This window comes from Astatotilapia calliptera, chromosome 18 (genome assembly GCF_964374335.1).
Source record: "Astatotilapia calliptera chromosome 18, fAstCal68.1, whole genome shotgun sequence".
In the NCBI taxonomy this organism is placed as follows: Eukaryota; Metazoa; Chordata; class Actinopteri; order Cichliformes; family Cichlidae; genus Astatotilapia; species Astatotilapia calliptera.
In genome coordinates, this window is record NC_137439.1 from 23,843,646 (window position 1) to 23,860,277 (window position 16,632).

At 40.6% G+C, this 16,632-nt stretch overlaps 1 protein-coding gene across 1 annotated transcript in view; it reads left to right on the forward strand.

Annotated features, from left to right (window-relative positions):
- clstn2a (calsyntenin 2a) overlaps window positions 1-16,093 on the forward strand; it is a 155,341-nt gene extending 139,248 nt beyond the window's left edge. The window contains exons 10-18 of the mRNA XM_026150793.2: window positions 542-704; window positions 6,010-6,176; window positions 6,446-6,594; window positions 11,231-11,436; window positions 11,626-11,793; window positions 12,017-12,162; window positions 12,277-12,397; window positions 13,299-13,489; window positions 13,657-16,093. Of these exons, the coding sequence (XP_026006578.1) occupies window positions 542-704; window positions 6,010-6,176; window positions 6,446-6,594; window positions 11,231-11,436; window positions 11,626-11,793; window positions 12,017-12,162; window positions 12,277-12,397; window positions 13,299-13,489; window positions 13,657-13,872 (1,527 nt within the window). The 3' untranslated portion in view covers window positions 13,873-16,093. The remainder of the gene's footprint in view (window positions 1-541; window positions 705-6,009; window positions 6,177-6,445; window positions 6,595-11,230; window positions 11,437-11,625; window positions 11,794-12,016; window positions 12,163-12,276; window positions 12,398-13,298; window positions 13,490-13,656) is intronic.
- Window positions 16,094-16,632: the final 539 nt, after the last annotated feature.

A 16,632-nucleotide genomic window follows, 5' to 3' on the forward strand; every position in this document is an offset into this window, starting at 1 on the left:
AAACGCCCCACAGAAAGGCTAAAGCGAGAGAACAGGCTCTGTCTTTATAAGTTCTCACGATCGAGAATGTTTGTGAAGGTTGATAAAAGTTGTGTGACGCGCGACTCTTTCTACAGCTGTGTTTGTCACTCACCGTGTGCCTTTAATGAACAGCTCATTAGACGGAAACCTCATTAGCGGTCTGACGACAGGGAGCAAATGATCCGGGGAAAAGAAGAGGAATTTGATGCGTCTCATTTATTGGAGGTAGAAAGGCAGGGAGCATTCAAGGATGCGCTTTTGGGTTTGGAGTAAACATCATCATGTTCATAACAGCAGCCCTATAAACATAATCCCCCATGGCAATACGCTCCATAATAATACTAATAATAATAAAAAAAACCAAAAAAAAAGTGTAATTGCTTCAGTAATGTATTTTTAAAGCTGCCCCTTTTTCATTTCTGTTTTAATCGGGCCTGTTGTCGTGTTTCAGTGCGTACTAAGAGGACATATAATTTACTGGCAGCATAGCGATATGACAGTTTTTCTCTGTGCTTTACAGATCTGTGACAAGGAATGGCACTATTATGTAATCAACGTGGAATTTCCTGCAGTGACTCTTTTTGTGGATGGCGTGACTTACGAACCCTACCTAGTGACAGATGACTGGCCGATCCATGCCTCGAAGATCGATACGCAGCTGACCGTGGGCGCCTGCTGGCAAGGTCAGTGTGTGTGTGTGTTTACCATACATAAGCATAGAAAAACAGCCATTTTTAATGCTTTATTTAAAAGCACCAGGGTTAATTAATTGTTTCAAGGCTGCATACATCCCTTTAATGAGATAAATAAAAAAAGGAAATGATATGTTGTCCTGATTTTGTAAAGCAGGAAATTGAAAGCAGGTCTTGCGTATTCTGATACAATGTAATACTCAACATGTGACATAATTGCACTGTGCAGGAACACTATTGAAAGCAATACATTTCACAGTGTGTGCATTGCAGGCCACTGAAATGCATAATGAAATGCATTATGCTCCAAGAAACCGAATAGTCTGTGCGAAAACTGCAGGTGCAGCAGTCAAAAACATGTTTTCTTTTAATGCGCGGTTGTTACCAGCCTGAAAAATGCTGACAACATATCATAAGCATAAAGAAACCGCATCAATAAAAAGGCAGAGCAGCCCAGAGATGTTTAAAATTACATTTGAATCACAAAGGGAGATAGTGAGAAAGAAGGCGAAAATAAATAAAGAGACTAACATTTACATCCCCGGCCTGCGAGCTGTTTCCTGTGGCACAAGCCAAGCGGGTATCAAACAGGAAATTCTGCGCCGTCGTTTCCAGCGACAGGGAACGGGAGCGTGCAGAGATCGCGTTGGACTGAATAAAAGCTACCCTGCTGTCATGTTTATTACTTGAATAATTACAAAAATAAAGTGCTTCATATGAGAAAGAGACAGTAGTGATCCTTTTCTTGCTGCCTGCCTAAATCACATTCACAACCCTTGCCAGCATCATCCAACGCTTCAATCCTGATGGCATTTTGGTTGCTGCTTAAATTTCGTTTCATCCTGTGCCTGATTGCAATTTTCTTTCTGTCGTCATCATTTTCTTCCTTGCTTCATACAGCCCTCTCTTGCCGCCTCTTTCCATGAATCTCTGATTGTGAGAGAAAGCCCTGAAGGAAGGATTAGCTAGAGTGAATGGAGGACAACTTTGCCAGCTATTACATCCCAATGAAGCCGCTTTAAGCTTCACTAAGCCGCAACTGATAACTTTGCAGGCCATTAGCGAGCAAGATTGCCTTTCAGAGTCTCTCATTTCTCCATCCTCCCTTTCACCACAATCAACAACATAATGATGAGACATGTGGAATAAAAAGGCATTTAGACTGTACTTTTCACTGCCCCGAGAGCAAAAAGAAGATGCGTGTTGTTTTCTTTACAAGGTTAACCCCAGAGAACGGTTTGGCTGTTGTTGGGTCTAAACAGTTTTCTGTGGCATTAATTTGTCGTTGAGCTTGAACGGCAAATGTGAGTTCGCCGTCCCATTTCATTTAATCTGCGACACGGCCGTGGGTGTGGACTTTTTTAAGCAGCCCTCACAGTATTCAGAAATTTTAGCAAATAAGAAGCTTTAAAAAGAGCGTGGGGTGATTTTATGTGGGAAATGAAAGGCATCAATCAAAAGAAAGCAGCATAATGTACTCCTTTTGAAATCCTTTGAGAAGGCAGCAAAGAAACATGTATTCTTGGACTGGAGGTAATCCACCAGACCTTTCTCGTTTTGACTCGTCATAATAGGAAACGCGCAGTTGTAACTAATAACATTAATTATGGCTCTGCTCTTTCAAGGTGTCGCAGTAATGGCAGCGAAGCAGCGGGAGCAAAACAAGAGTGAATGAAACGCGTGCGGCTACTGGTGTGATTAGTGTGTGTGCCTTTCAAGAGAAAGTTGAGTAGGACAACAGAGTCAAACAAGATCCAGTTTTTTGAAATATTCAAACATTTTCTAATGTTGATACGCATGCATTGACCTAGAGCGCGCTAATGAGTCAGTTTGCCCAAATAAAATGCAAGAGAATCACAAAGAAAACAAGAATGGGACATGAGACAGGAATGAAACATACTTGCTTAAAAGCATCAGTCCAAGGGCAAATGTGTAATTTAATGCAGAGTATGTCTTTGAAATCTGGAGATCTCTCCTGAGGATTTTTAAGCAAATGTTTTCTGAATGATCTTCCAAAATGTCACAACTCATGTATCCAAGGTCTGCTAGCTATAGTATCTGGCATTGTACTCTTCAGTGTCTACTCTTCTCTGTTTTATTTCGTTTTGATTGATTGTGCAAATCTATGTAAAATAGATGCACGTTTGGATGTCATTTTGCAGGAAAACATGTCTTGGCGATGAAAAACCTTTACACAGGTAGAAAGAAAGGGAGATGATAGACAGGCAAATTAGGCCTTCTCTGCTCCCACTTACACCTACCTGTGTTCCAAAATGCACAATCCTCACCATCTCTGCTCTGAGTGTATGGGTTTAAGAAATGTACTATAAGAACAACAAGAGTCCACCTATGTATGGAAAATAAACTTAGATTGCTTTTTGTATGTGAAGGAACACTGTGTCACTGTAGACACAGATTGTGATATATCTACTAAGTGTCACAAAACTATAAAAACATAGCAAAAGAAGAAGTGGCAGGCCTAAAAAACTGTCTAAAAGAGATGACCAGTATCTGGAAGTCATATCCCTGAGAAATAGGGGGACGGGCAATCCAATAAAAGACCTGACACAGTACCTGTGAGATATATCTGGCCCTTCAGCTCATCTGTCTGCTGCTCACTGAAGCCTCATCAGAAATGGTCTCAGTGGAAGAGTGGCTGTCAAGAAGCTGTACTTAAGGAAAGGAAATGGTGAAAAGGCTGAAGTATGCCGGATTACACAAGAACTGGACAGAAAATCAGTGGAAACAGGTCTTATGGAGTGAATGAATCCAAATTTGTCATTTTTGGCTCAAAAATGTGAGTCTGAGTGCCTACAGCTATCTGTAAAACATGGTGGAAGCTCTGTTGTGGTTTGTGGCCAATTCAGCCAATGGTGCTGAGAAAAGTATCATCAAATTTTGATCCATCTTGAAGCTGTCTGATTATTAACAACTTCTTTCACACCGTCAATGCGGTAAAAGTATACCTTAACAGACATAGCAACAGGTCTTACAGAGCGATTAAGCCAAAGCGAAATTTTTCCAATAAATTGTCAGAAGAGAGCTACAACAATAAGTCTGTGAAGCACGATGGAGGCTCTGTCATGGTTTGGGGCTTCATTTCAGCCAGCAGTGTTGGAGATCTTATCAAAATTGATAAAAACACAGCAAATTACGGCCAGATTTTGATCCACCGTTTGGAAAGCATCTGATTGGCAAAAGTTGAATTTTTCACTATGACAATGCCCAATGATCCCATACTCTGCCAGTACAGTAAAAGCATAGTTGGATAGAAAAACATACAATGGATTATTATCAGTCATACATTGGCCTCCCTAGAGCTCAAATCTCAACATTATTGAAGCAGAGTGCAATCAGCCAACATCCAAAGCTCTGTTTTTTCTCTGATATACTGCATCCACATGTTTGTTTGCAAATCGCTCCACATGTTGTCCATTTTCCATTTGCAGAATGTAAAGAAATGAGAGGTGGATCAAGATTTTTGCATGTAGTTTTTGTATTTTTTCATGTGAAACATTAGTGTAGAATTGTGATAACTGGGGAATAATTTTAAGTGTTTTTTCATCTATGTCATCTATAAAAAATTGAACACTAATGATTCAGCCTGTTTGTTTTTGGACTAAAGTCTGAGGTAGCACAGCACACAGACATATAAGACATCCAGATCAATCAAAGGTTTATTGATTTGGTTGTCGTTAGGTTAATTGAAACAAAATCTATAAGTTTAAGCATGTCTGCTTTCATTTAACTTATTCAACTAACCTTCTACCTTCAAAGATAAAGTCAGAACATCGTGTCATACAGACCTCCTCTTACACATACCAACAATACATTTTCTGTTACAATATGTGATGCAGGAACTGCTGCTGAGCATTCTCTCTCAGCTCCACATGTATACACCCTTGTATGATTCACACTGACTGAGCTGAGGGAGTAGATGCCTGCAGCCCTGTGCAGGCCATCTAGTTCTGAATATCATCTGCAGTGTCTGTCTACAATTCCCCCGAGCGCCTCTGTACAGAATAGCTCTGTCCCAGGAGAACCTCCTAGCTCTGCTAAATGAGTGAGCAACTTTAAATAACAAAACTGCTGAGTCAGTATTCTGCAATGCTAAAAAGTTATATTCAGTTGGAAACGAAAAGGGGGGGAAGCACTGAATAAGAAGCACCAGTAGAGGACCACTTCATACATACACTGTTTTTGTCTGGGTTAATAAACAAGTTAAGTCATTTTCCCAGATAAAATAAAATCAATATGTTTCAGTAAAAATAATAATGATCAAATTCTTGAAATGGAAATTCAATTATTCAATTCAATTAAAGACTGTGTAAATATTTCATTGCTACTGTGACATACTTGTTTGTGACACTCGGTTTATTATGAACTACAAATAGAGCGACATCCACCATTTTTGCATTACTCTAAGAGGAGCTGTCACCTTTTACGAGAATTTTCAAACACGTAAGCCATAACTGGCCTGAAAGACTCAGGCAGGAAGTAATTTACCTTAAGGGGGGGGTTAGACCTGTATGGAAATTACACCTGTCATAAGAAGTGGTAAAATTGTACCACGGGGCAGAGCTGACAGGAAAATCTGCTACGCTCTCCATATGAAAAAAGTGCACTCTTAAGAAGATGTCAGGGCTTGACAGACCTCCACAGCCTGTACTGCTGTGATACCTTTTACACAGAGGACTGTGCCAAGGTGTTGGCTTCCACTTACTGGTTTTATTTAGCTTATATGAATGGTTAGTTTGTATTTCCCACCGGCTGTGGCAGTTGCAGAACATTTTAGGTCAAACTCACACTACCATCTGTCAAAGTCATAAATCCAATGTGACAAGCTGTCAAAATCAGCTGTTCTGTTGCGTCCTGCGATGTTTCCTTGAATACTGCAGACTATATTCTGTAGGTCATGATGTCTGCTTTTCTTGCTTATCTAGAGTGTACAGCACTTAATGTATGTGTACATTTCACATCCCTAACCTAAAAATTTGTACCTAAACCTATTTAAACACCTATTTAAAGAGCAATGTTCCTTTCAAAGTAATCAAAGTACTTTTTTTCATGCTGGCGCTGATGTAATTTTTTTTCATGTTTTTCTTTTAATCTAAAAGTTTGAGAGAAATAGCTCTCCATGGTTTCTGTATATTTCCTTAGAAAAGCACACACATTTTCAGTATTTTAGCCCCTTTTTCACTTAGCTTTCTTCTCCATATTGTTACGTCTGTACTTTCCTCTTCTTTTCTCTTCTTTCTCCTCTCATACATCATATATCTTCTCTCTTCCCCACTAGGTGGTGAGGTAGCAACCCCAAGGTTCACTCAGTATTTCCGTGGTAGCCTGTCGGGTCTGACGATCCGACCGGGTCGCATCGAAACCCAGAAGGTTATCTCCTGTTTGCAGGCTTGCAAAGAAGGTCTTGATATTAACTCCCTTGAAAGCCTCGCTAAGGACATAAAGGTGCGTGGAAAAAATGGATTCATTCAACTTATTTCTCCGCAGTAACAGCCAACTGCATTTGCATTGGTCTAAAAGGAAGAAGGAAAGCACCATAACTTATTTATGTGCCGCTTTTAAGTTAAAGCGCTTTCATTTCCATCTCTGGAATATAATGGAGTTGAATTTAAGACGTCCACATCTACATGCTTTTTCATAAAACCTCCAATCATCATCTTATTGATTTACTTTTGAATCTGAATGAGAACAAGTCGTTTGTTGGTTTTTCCCAGTTTCATTTTAACCCGGCCCAGTCTGTGCTGGTGGTGGAAGGAGAAGATGTGGACAGCATCAACACGGCCATGACCAAGGTCTCCTACATCAATTCTCGCCAGTTCCCCACACCAGGCCTCCGACGGCTGCATATCACCACTACAGTACAGTGAGTGCACATTTACTCTGACAGTGCGTTTTTATCTCAGCTATTTAAGAGACGAAACACACGCCATGGCTTTTAAACATCCAGCTTTCCTGCACCTGTTCATAACTGAGGAGCTCAGCTTTGGAGCAGCTCTGCTGGAAGTACTGTGAGTTAACATCTTGCTCAGGGGTGCATTGACTTTGAGAGACTGGTACTCGCTGTGCAAGCACGCACACATCTTGTGGAAATCTCGTGGGACCAGATTTATTCATGGAGGAGGAATACTCAGGATGTTTTGTGCACAAACATTTACTGGAGACATAAAACAGCCTGTCATAACATAAAGCATTAAATCTTGTCCTGAGATGTCTTCATGTATAGTGATTTGGTCATTAGCTTAGCTTCCTGCAGTGGAAATCACACCTCTGTAGTTTTCAGTACACAGGCTATATAATTATTAGCTAGATAACATACTGGAGTATGTCACCCCACATTAGCCTAATGAGCTTATCCCAGCTGCAATGGGGAAAAGGAAAATATTCATGCAAGCACTGAAGGAACAAGCAAACTCATCACTAAAAGGCATGAGCTGACCAGCATGTTCGAACCTAAAACCTTTCTACCCAAAAGCAAACCACAGCATCAACACGCCGCCCGCCCCCCTGCAACTGTTAAAATTAGATAGCCGTCCTTACATTCAGTGTGTAATGGAGCGATTTAGGGACCTGTTTGATGTGCAGAACAGCTGCACATTTAATGCTTCTGCGTTTTGTTTTCTTTTTTAATTTCTGCCTGTTTCTTTAGACATTAAGATTTAAACTCTTTCTGACATTTTAATGTTTGTGAAAATCCCCAGAAATCTAACGTAAAATGTTTAAAGAAGGTGGTCAGCATAAGATGGGTAGTGGTCACAGGCAATGCAAACAGCTACAAACAGAAACAGTGGTGAGCAAAGCAGCTGCCAGAGCCGAGCTCTCAGTGAGATGGCGTAGGGTGGATCATTAGTGTAAAAACTATTAAACCAATAAGCAGGCCAGCTGTCCCTGGTGATTGCAAAGACCATATTGCTAGAGTCTATTTTGTTATGTTTTCCCTCTTCTCTCTCCCTCTCTCTTCTTGTGCTTCCATCTCTGCCTTTGATTTGATTTGACTTGATTAAATTGACTTTGTTCACTAGTAGCAGCAGCACTTCAGGATGATGATGCCAGTCACTCAACCTGCCGCTCTTTCAAGTACTTGTCCAGAAATCTCCTGCATGTTATTATTTCCCAGTACTGCAAACAGACAAACGTGTTCATGAATTTGGATTCATATTCGGTTGGCTTTTGGTGAGCTGATATTTTCTATATTTTCACCACTAGACCGAAACCTTACATTATATATTAAATGTAGTTGATGGAATAGACAAGTAGTAGGCTGATTATTTATTTTCCCGTGCATAGACCAAGACAGATGATGTGTACCTGTATGATATATATATAGTGTGCATGCACCGCCAACTGTTAACTGTTAACAAACTAAAAAAGATACAACTGAGGGTTTTGTTAAACAAATTCACAGAGAATTCACTTTCTCTTTCCCTTTGAGACGAAACATTCAAATAATCTTTTTTTATCTTGTGCGATAATGAATAGTGAATTATGTCTTTTTTTTAAGATTTCAGTGGTAATTGTAAGTGGCACCCATGTTTGAATTACTACTTTGAGACTAACTCATTCCTGCGTTTCTTATCGGATCATTATTACATCCCAGTACTGATATGGATTTCCTCTACGGGGCTCATGTCTGACCCGATCTGCCTCAAAGCACTAAGCTGTAGCACATTGAATGCAACATGCTTGATTGCATATATAGATATTGCTTACTGTCCCAGAGAGAGAGACTTGTGTCTAGCTTGAGTGCTTGGTACATGTTCACGTGTCTTACGTCTTGTCTCCACAGCCATGCAGCACCTGTTCGTTTGTTGAGCAGCAAACGCAGGCGGGTCAAATCAGCTTCGTGCTGGTCGATAAAGTGAGGCGAGCTCCAGGAGCAACAATAGAGGCTGTCTGACTCTGACAACACTTCACTGCGCTCCTCGAGATAACGGCAGATAGATCCGCCTTTGCACTCAGCAGATATGTTGAATCCGCAGTCCGTGAATAGGGAAAAAAACAACAATATGTAGTCACATAACACATACAGTGTTCAGAAAATTCTTTAAGACGTTGTGTTGTTTTAAAGCCGCGGGTGTTTGCTCCATGTCACAAGCCCTGTCTGGCAGCATAAGTAGCTTATCAACATTTTCTTGGGCCATATCCATCTTTAAAATATTGCCTGTACAACAGGTACAAAAACACCTGATATGTGTAGTTAAATTAAAAATGATGTTGGACAGGGGTGTAAAGTTCTGAGATTTCTGGCACCCTTTTGTTAGCATCCACGAGTTGGACTGTGTCCATCTTGGAGGCTGCTTCTTGAAGGGTGGCAACCTTGTCGCGCTGACAGTGTACACACAAACAGACTGAAATAGTACTCAGCGGTTGTACCCACTGCTGTGGGAACTACCACACTGCTGTGTAGTAGTTCCCACAGCAGTGTTGTTTCCAGGACACACACACGGACAAATTTCAAAGTGATGCACTAGAGGCCATGTGGTCAAGGCAGGTAACAAGCCAAGATTGATCTGAGACCTCAAAAGCTAACATCCCCTTTTGTGGATTTCATTTCTTTATACGTAGGTGGGATGTTTTTATGTGCAGGTGAGAGTTCATTGTTGCTCGCTTTCATAATCACACCGATTCAACTTAAGTCCAGTTGAAACTGGGTTTTTCTATAGTGATATAATCTACTTACAACACAATAAAACCGACATAAAAATGAAATTCACATCCTTTCATAGAATTTTTGTCCAGAATAGAAAAGATTTTCTCGTGATAAAGCGATGGAAATGATTTTTAACAGGAAAAACTGAAAGAAAATCTTTTGAATTAATATGCACTGTACATGTTTTCATAAAGCAGCTGGCCTGTTTGATGAGTGGGTAAAACAAACTCAATGGAGAATTTGGTATTCTTGCCAGTTTTTCTTTTTTGTTGCCAGCCTGTTCTGGCAATCCAACAAACCTCAGAAGTGGTAATCAATTATGATGCCTTAGTAGAAATTGATTGCACAAACAAACCACCTCAGCGGCCACTTAAAGCCCCTGAAAACGTATTTTCTAAACCAGTTTTTCGCTAAGAGGGATTGAATATGCATAAATTTCTAAGTTTGAACTGTTAGTTTTTTTTCTTCATACTGGTGTGAAATGGGCAGGCACTATTAGCACTGCAGAAATCTTCTTACAGCCCCAAAATTATTATTATTGAAATTAAAATAATCTTAAAAAGCTCTAAATACATTAGCACTTAAAAAGAGGTTTTATTGCATGCAATCCTACGCAAAAGTCTAGAGCCAACCCTTTATTTCTTTATATTTCGCTAGGAAGATGGGCATGACAATGAAAAGTGCAGTGATCCAAACATACATGGGAATAAAGCATGTAGTAGTTCTTAAGCTCTTCTTTGGATGTTGGTTGCATTCGGTTTAGATGATTCTTCCTGTTTCCTCCCTTATGAATGGCTTCTTCCACTGAGACCATTTCTAGCTTTTTTTGGTGTGTGTGCCACTTCTTTTGTTTCCACTTGACACACTGCACCCCACGCCAAGATATGTCAAGCACTTGGCTAACAGCTCTTTGGAAATCACTTCATTGGTACAAAAAATACGATTTTATTTCAGACTGTGTTGACATTTTTTGTAGAGTCGACTAAACAAATGGCAACAAAATATGTGTTTGTGTCAGGCTGCTAGTAACAAAGTGCCCAAAGATGCAATTTAAATTGTTTCTTTACTAAGTTGTCTATTACAACACTGGGTCATCCCTTGAGTTTGGTACCTTTGTATAAGGACTGAAAATGAGTGAAAAAGCAGCCAACGTCCAAAGAAAAACTTTGAAAGACCTTCGGAAAGCCTTAAAGTTTGAAGTAAAATATAAAGAAATGAGGGGTGCCTTGAAACTTCTTCACAGTAACATCAGAAGTGAAATGTTGTAGGGGTAAATTTGAAGGAAGAGTACATGAAGAGTATTTTCAAGGATGATGAGATTGAAGCTGGAAATTGAAGGAGTGATATTGAACGCTATCAGTGTGTGTGTGCCCTCAGAAATGTATTTCAGATACATTTTTTCTTATCTAGCCCTAAAAGTTTAGGCCTTTAAAACATATTTTCTCAACATCATGAACACAAAAACAATATTTTCAACCAAACCTAGCACTGTTTATGGTTTAAGATTTTTATTTTTGCTATTTTACTGTTAGCCTGCTGTGCTTATAGGTTTGCAGTGTGTGAGGTTCAGTTGGAATAAAGAAATGTCCCTGTCGCTTCCTGAGCCTTTAATTCAGAGCTGCGGTACTTAAATTATACAAAAGCAAATACGCCGCAGTGAAATCAAGAGACGTAAGCAGTGAGGCAGCAACACAGGTGCTGTCCTACCCTGTAACCTTTTCTTCTCCTCTTCTGTGTGTGTGTGTGTGTGTGTGTGTGTGTGTGTGTGTGTGTGTGTGTGTGTGTGTGTGTGTGTGTGTGTGTGTGTGTGTGTGCGTGTGTGCGTGTGTGTGTGTGTGTGTGTGTGTGTCAGGTGTTTCGGAGAGGACACATGTCTCTCCATCCCAGACATCAAGGCAGTAGTTATGGTGCTGCCGCCCAGTGAACCGAGAATCACCATTGCTGGATCTAATCGACTCGTCAGGCCTGCCAGCGACCTCCGGGGCCCGCTGGGTGTGGCACCTTTCAAAGAGCTTCACATCACAAGCACAGTAATGAAGGGAGATGGCTTCGGTGGACGTGAGTGGGCTGTTATAGATGCTCTCAGCTTATATGTGCATCTTAATGATGCTTTAGTTAATTTACAATCATCTTTTGCTTTTCTTTCTGTTGAGGTGTTTTATATTCGACCATATATGTGTTGGATATTTGACATCTTATCATTTCAAACACTTTCACACTTGTGCGATTTTGTGTGCGTGCATGCAGCCCGCAGGCCAGGAGTGATGGAGGTAATGCACAATTTGGACTACTGTGATGTTCTGGTAATTGGAGAAGAACTGAATCCAGACAGAGAAAGTCTAGAGATTCAACACAGTGCTCTGTTGGGAAAACACCTTGATGCCACCAACTCCACCTCTGGAATATCAATTTATGGTAGGCTGTGTGACCTTCTGCAGTCTCATCTTAGGGAAAAATCTGGAAAATGGCGTGCCCTTTAATCAGCAGTCAGACGATCATACATTAAGAAAGATGTAAAGGTCCCTGAGACATGTCCCTGTCGTTTAATTACAGGCTTATTTATGTCGCCAATATGCAGTTCTGCTTCATGACATGTGTTGGATATTAGTAAGGCATAAATCTTTTTCTGTGTTACAAGGTGTGGACTCCATGGCTCACTATGAGCAGGCACTGAGGCAAGTGCGCTACAGGAACTGGCGACCAGCCAATCTGAGTGAGAGGAGGTTCAGACTCACCTGTTCGGAGCTCAACGGTCGCTACACCAGCAACGAGTTCAATTTGGAGGTGAGTTTGATATATATACATTCTTATCTACCAAGTGTCTCTGTCTTATTTTTATGGTTTATTTGTTTTATCTTTCAATGTTACCCTGTTTCGTCTTCTATTTGTTCTGCATAGGTCAGTGTTCTTCACCACTCGGCACCTGTGGAGCACGCCAATCACATGGCTGTCCAGCCCCAGTACATGAGACCCGTCCATCACCCACTCATGATGCACTCGCTCAACTCTCACATGTCAGGTAAGACACAAATAGAGTCCAGTTCATTTATAAAGCGCTGGTCCTTAACAACGGTCGCCTGTGGGTGACTGTTTCTCAGGAGGTAGAGCAGGTCGTGTACTAATTGAAAGGTTGGTGGTTTGATTAAAGTAGTGAACACTCATTTGCTGCTGATGTGTTCACTGGAGTGAGAATGTGTGCCGATGTGAGATAGATAGAAAGCACTTAGATATAGAAAAATACTTGTGTGAATGAGACATGCTGTCTTTTATCCTGTCCTGGAAGAAAGGATAAAAGCTGAGCAGTAGTTGGTCACTGTGGAAAGGAAGAACTCGCTTTAAACAAGAGATGTTTTCCAACCAGGGAATAAGGTTCCCCCGTGAGGTACTTCTGCGTGAGCTGGAGGGGAGGACATGGACACAATAGCTAAACTAATCTGAAAACAACTGATTGAAAGCTTTGATCAGGAAGGTAGTTTAATGTAAAAACTAACAGTTGGAATATAGCTAAAAGTATAAAAACCAAGTGTTTGATAAATGTACGCAAGCTAGCTAACTGTGTTGTTTAACAAAGAAGATACATAAGATAGATAACATAACAGTAAATAAACAGTTGAATAGCAAAATTGTACATTCAGTCACTACTGTGGCCCCACTGCAATTTCTAATTTATGATTCTAATGAGCATTTAGTTTACTTGTACTCTGTTACTCCGATGTAAAGCATTTTCATTCGTTTTTTACAGGATCGTTAGAGAACTTAAGGGAAACGATGAGTATCATAGGAAACCACTGTTATTATTATTATTGTGTGTGTGTGTGTGTGTGTGTGTGTGTGTGTGTGTGTGTGTGTGTGTGTGTGTGTGTGTGTGTGTGTGTGTGTGTGTGTGTGTGCATAATTACTTTAATCACTGTTTTTTACAGGATCGGCACCTCCTGCAGCCACAGTTGTTATCGTGGTTTGTATCGCAGCACTGGTAGTGATCGTGGTTATTGGAGTCTACAGGATCCACGCCACACATCAGGAAGGGTCGAGAGAGGACGAAGATGAGGTCAAAGATGCTGAGGAAGAGTGGGACAACTCTGCGCTCACCATCACTGTCAACCCCATGGAGGTAACTCTGAAAGATGTGGTTTAGCATTTAATGCCATTATCAGGGTATTTTCTTTAGAAGAAGGACAGAGTGGAAGACTGAAGATAATGTCCACAGTACTTGTTAACAGTATGAACGTACCTGCAGTTGTGTCGTTTATACGCTGATTTTTGTTTGTTGTTCTCTAGAACATAGGAGGACCTCAGGCTCTGGGTGATGAGGTAAGGCAAGAAGAACATGAGGAGGAGGAAGAAGAGGAGGAGGAAGAGCTGGTGGGAGGAGTGACAAGTGTTGAGTCGGAGAACAGCGATGAAGAGGAAGATGATGATGAAGGGAGAGAAGCTGCTAAAGAGAGAAAGCAGAAGGGGAAACTCGGATGGGACAGTTCCTCCATAACATACTGATCACGAACATGTAAACATTAACACATATGTGCACAAACACACGCTCATGCACATTCTCATCGGACCCACACATAAAAATACACAGCACACACGTATCAACCAGACATTCCTTCATGCTCTGTAAAGGTATACACACACACACACTCTGATGAAATAATTTACAATCTGTTGCTGGAAAATACTCTTCGAATCTTCCCATGTTGTCATTTTTAATGTAACATCTCCCCCTGCTGGACGCAGTCAAACATGGCGTATGACTGAATGGAAATCGTTGTCTGTGTGTGCATCATTATTCACGTCACAACCAGTAAAGCAGAGAAAAATATGTCAAACAAGCACAGTCGAGTCATTTATTATGTGGGCACATTATAAATTCAGTCCCAAACTCTGAGCCACGAGCCAGATCTTAAATGATGTGACACTGATACGAAACACAAGCTTAAAATTGACTTTTATCCCAGTGTTCAGTATGTGTATCGTATCCTCCGTTACTTTTAAATCTTTTATCCATCAAACTGATTGTTTTTATCAATTTAACAGCAAGGTCTATCCATCTACGCATCAGCTAGTTCATGTATCTGTAACATCTTTACGTAGAATTCCCATGGCCCTGATAGTAGGTATGACATAGCTGTGCTCTCTCTGTGTTTCCTCTCTTCTCAACCACAACACGTTTATGTCCTTAAAGTCTGTGGTTCTGTGGCCTGGACACTAAAGAGAAACATTCCACATTTGTCCTGATTTACTGCATGTACAGAACAAAGTAGAAATATCAATTTTTTAACGGAATCTTTCATCTTTGAGTTCCTTGGATTATCTTGAAGCTAAAACAGTCACTTTTCCATTAGCTTAGAAGCTGATTGTTTGCATCTGTGTGTGTGTGTGCCAGATCTATCCGTGCTGTGGCCCAAATGTTTACTGTTTAGGAGTAGCTAACTTTGGTTTTTACTCAGCACATGCAGTGATACAGAAATGTTGCAGTTTGCCACTATGACCCCATGTTTCCTTTGGTTTTATCCATAGTAAAGGGAGTCCTCTATGCAATTATGGACCTACCATAAAGGATCGGTGCACAGAAACAGGGGTACTCCAGATATAAGAGACAGATATAGAATTGATGCAGAACAGGCTATAATATCCTGACTTTAGTGCCTAGTATTGATCATTTTCCAGAAACAATATACATTGCACTTCCCATCTATCAGTCAGTAGCATCTCATCTTAGACCTGCCGGTTTCACAAACACCTAACTTGTCACGAGTTTATCTAGTTAGACTTGTCTCAGAGTCAGGCCGCTGTGATGTCTAATGTTGTGTACAGCGTCCTTGAGCAAATAAAATAGCTTTTGATGCCAACAATTTATAATGAGTTATATACTGTAGGATCTCGCCTTTAGCAAAACCAACAAAGTAGGATTTTCTTTCCTATTTTGTTCAGTTGCAACAGGCGCGTCTGTGAAACTGGCTGCAGAAGTCCACATCTGCAGCTTGTAACACAGGCTTTCATGTCAAAGCAAAGGACACCCACAGATATCAGCGTGCTGTTTTTATCCCTCATGTAAAGGAAAGTAAATTCATTGTGCAAAGTTGTCGGAGCGCCCGTTTGAAGTCGTGCGTAGATGTTGACAGAAACGGTGGTAAATTTAGGAGAAAAGAAGCAGCGCTTATACAGTATATCCACATTCCTGCACAACTTCACCACAGCTACAAGAAGAAGTGGATACTTCACTTACAGTCATTCCTCTTTGTACCGGCGTCATTACTGATTAACACTCACTCTGACAAAATTAAATTCCAGTTTGTTTAAAAGCTAAAAGAAACCGTGACATTCCCATCTCTGCTCACAGGAAAGCACCGGTCACACGTTCGTGTGTGGACAGTATCTATGACGACCTCTCTCACTGAGCTCTCTGATACTATGTGTCCTGCTCACCTGTCCCTCCTTCTGTTGGCCTGTGGTTGTGATGTCATCATTGTGAAATAACTGCCTTGTTTCCTTTTTCCCTCCCTCTTTGTCATAATATGCTTCTGAAGATTAAAGATTAAAAAAAGGTTCTTTTACATATAATAACAAACCCTGTAAAAATGTTCAAGACACTTATTTTATATATCAGTTTCTTTTTCTTTTTGTAAACTCTGTGGTTGGGATTTCTCTCTCTTTAGTGGTCATCCCACTGCTTCCTGTATATTGACCAATAAAGACTTGTTTTAGACTCTACAAAGCTCTCCTTCCTGTCTCTACGCTATACACCTGACCTGATGTGCACTGTGTGTGCACTGTGTGTGCATGCGTGTGCGCGTGTGTGTGTGTCGAGCAGCTTATAAATTGAATAATTAATGAGCTATCATTGTAGGTGTTGGCCAGCTGCATGAATGCATCATGCTGGAGCAGGCTGCCTGTGTGTTTCATTTGTTTTCATTACAGGCAGGTGGGGTTCACATGGAATCACTGTGTTTATTCAAATTGCCTCTGAGCCAAAAGGAAGGAAGATGCTCTGTGTAATAGATTTTCAATCTGCAAAATGGTTCGTGCACGAGGTGAGCAGTTTGAAAACCCAGAAACAAGAGTTTTTAAAAGGTCCCAAAATAAATTGGGGGGAACTTTGAATTTTCAATCACTTACCTGCATCTTCTGTTTTTTGGAGGGGGGACAATCCTGAAATGATCCTTGTCTTCATCCCTTAAAATAATCACTGGACTGTTTTTCATATAATTGCCCAGAACATATTGTATGTGCATAGCAGGTTATTATTAGCAAGGA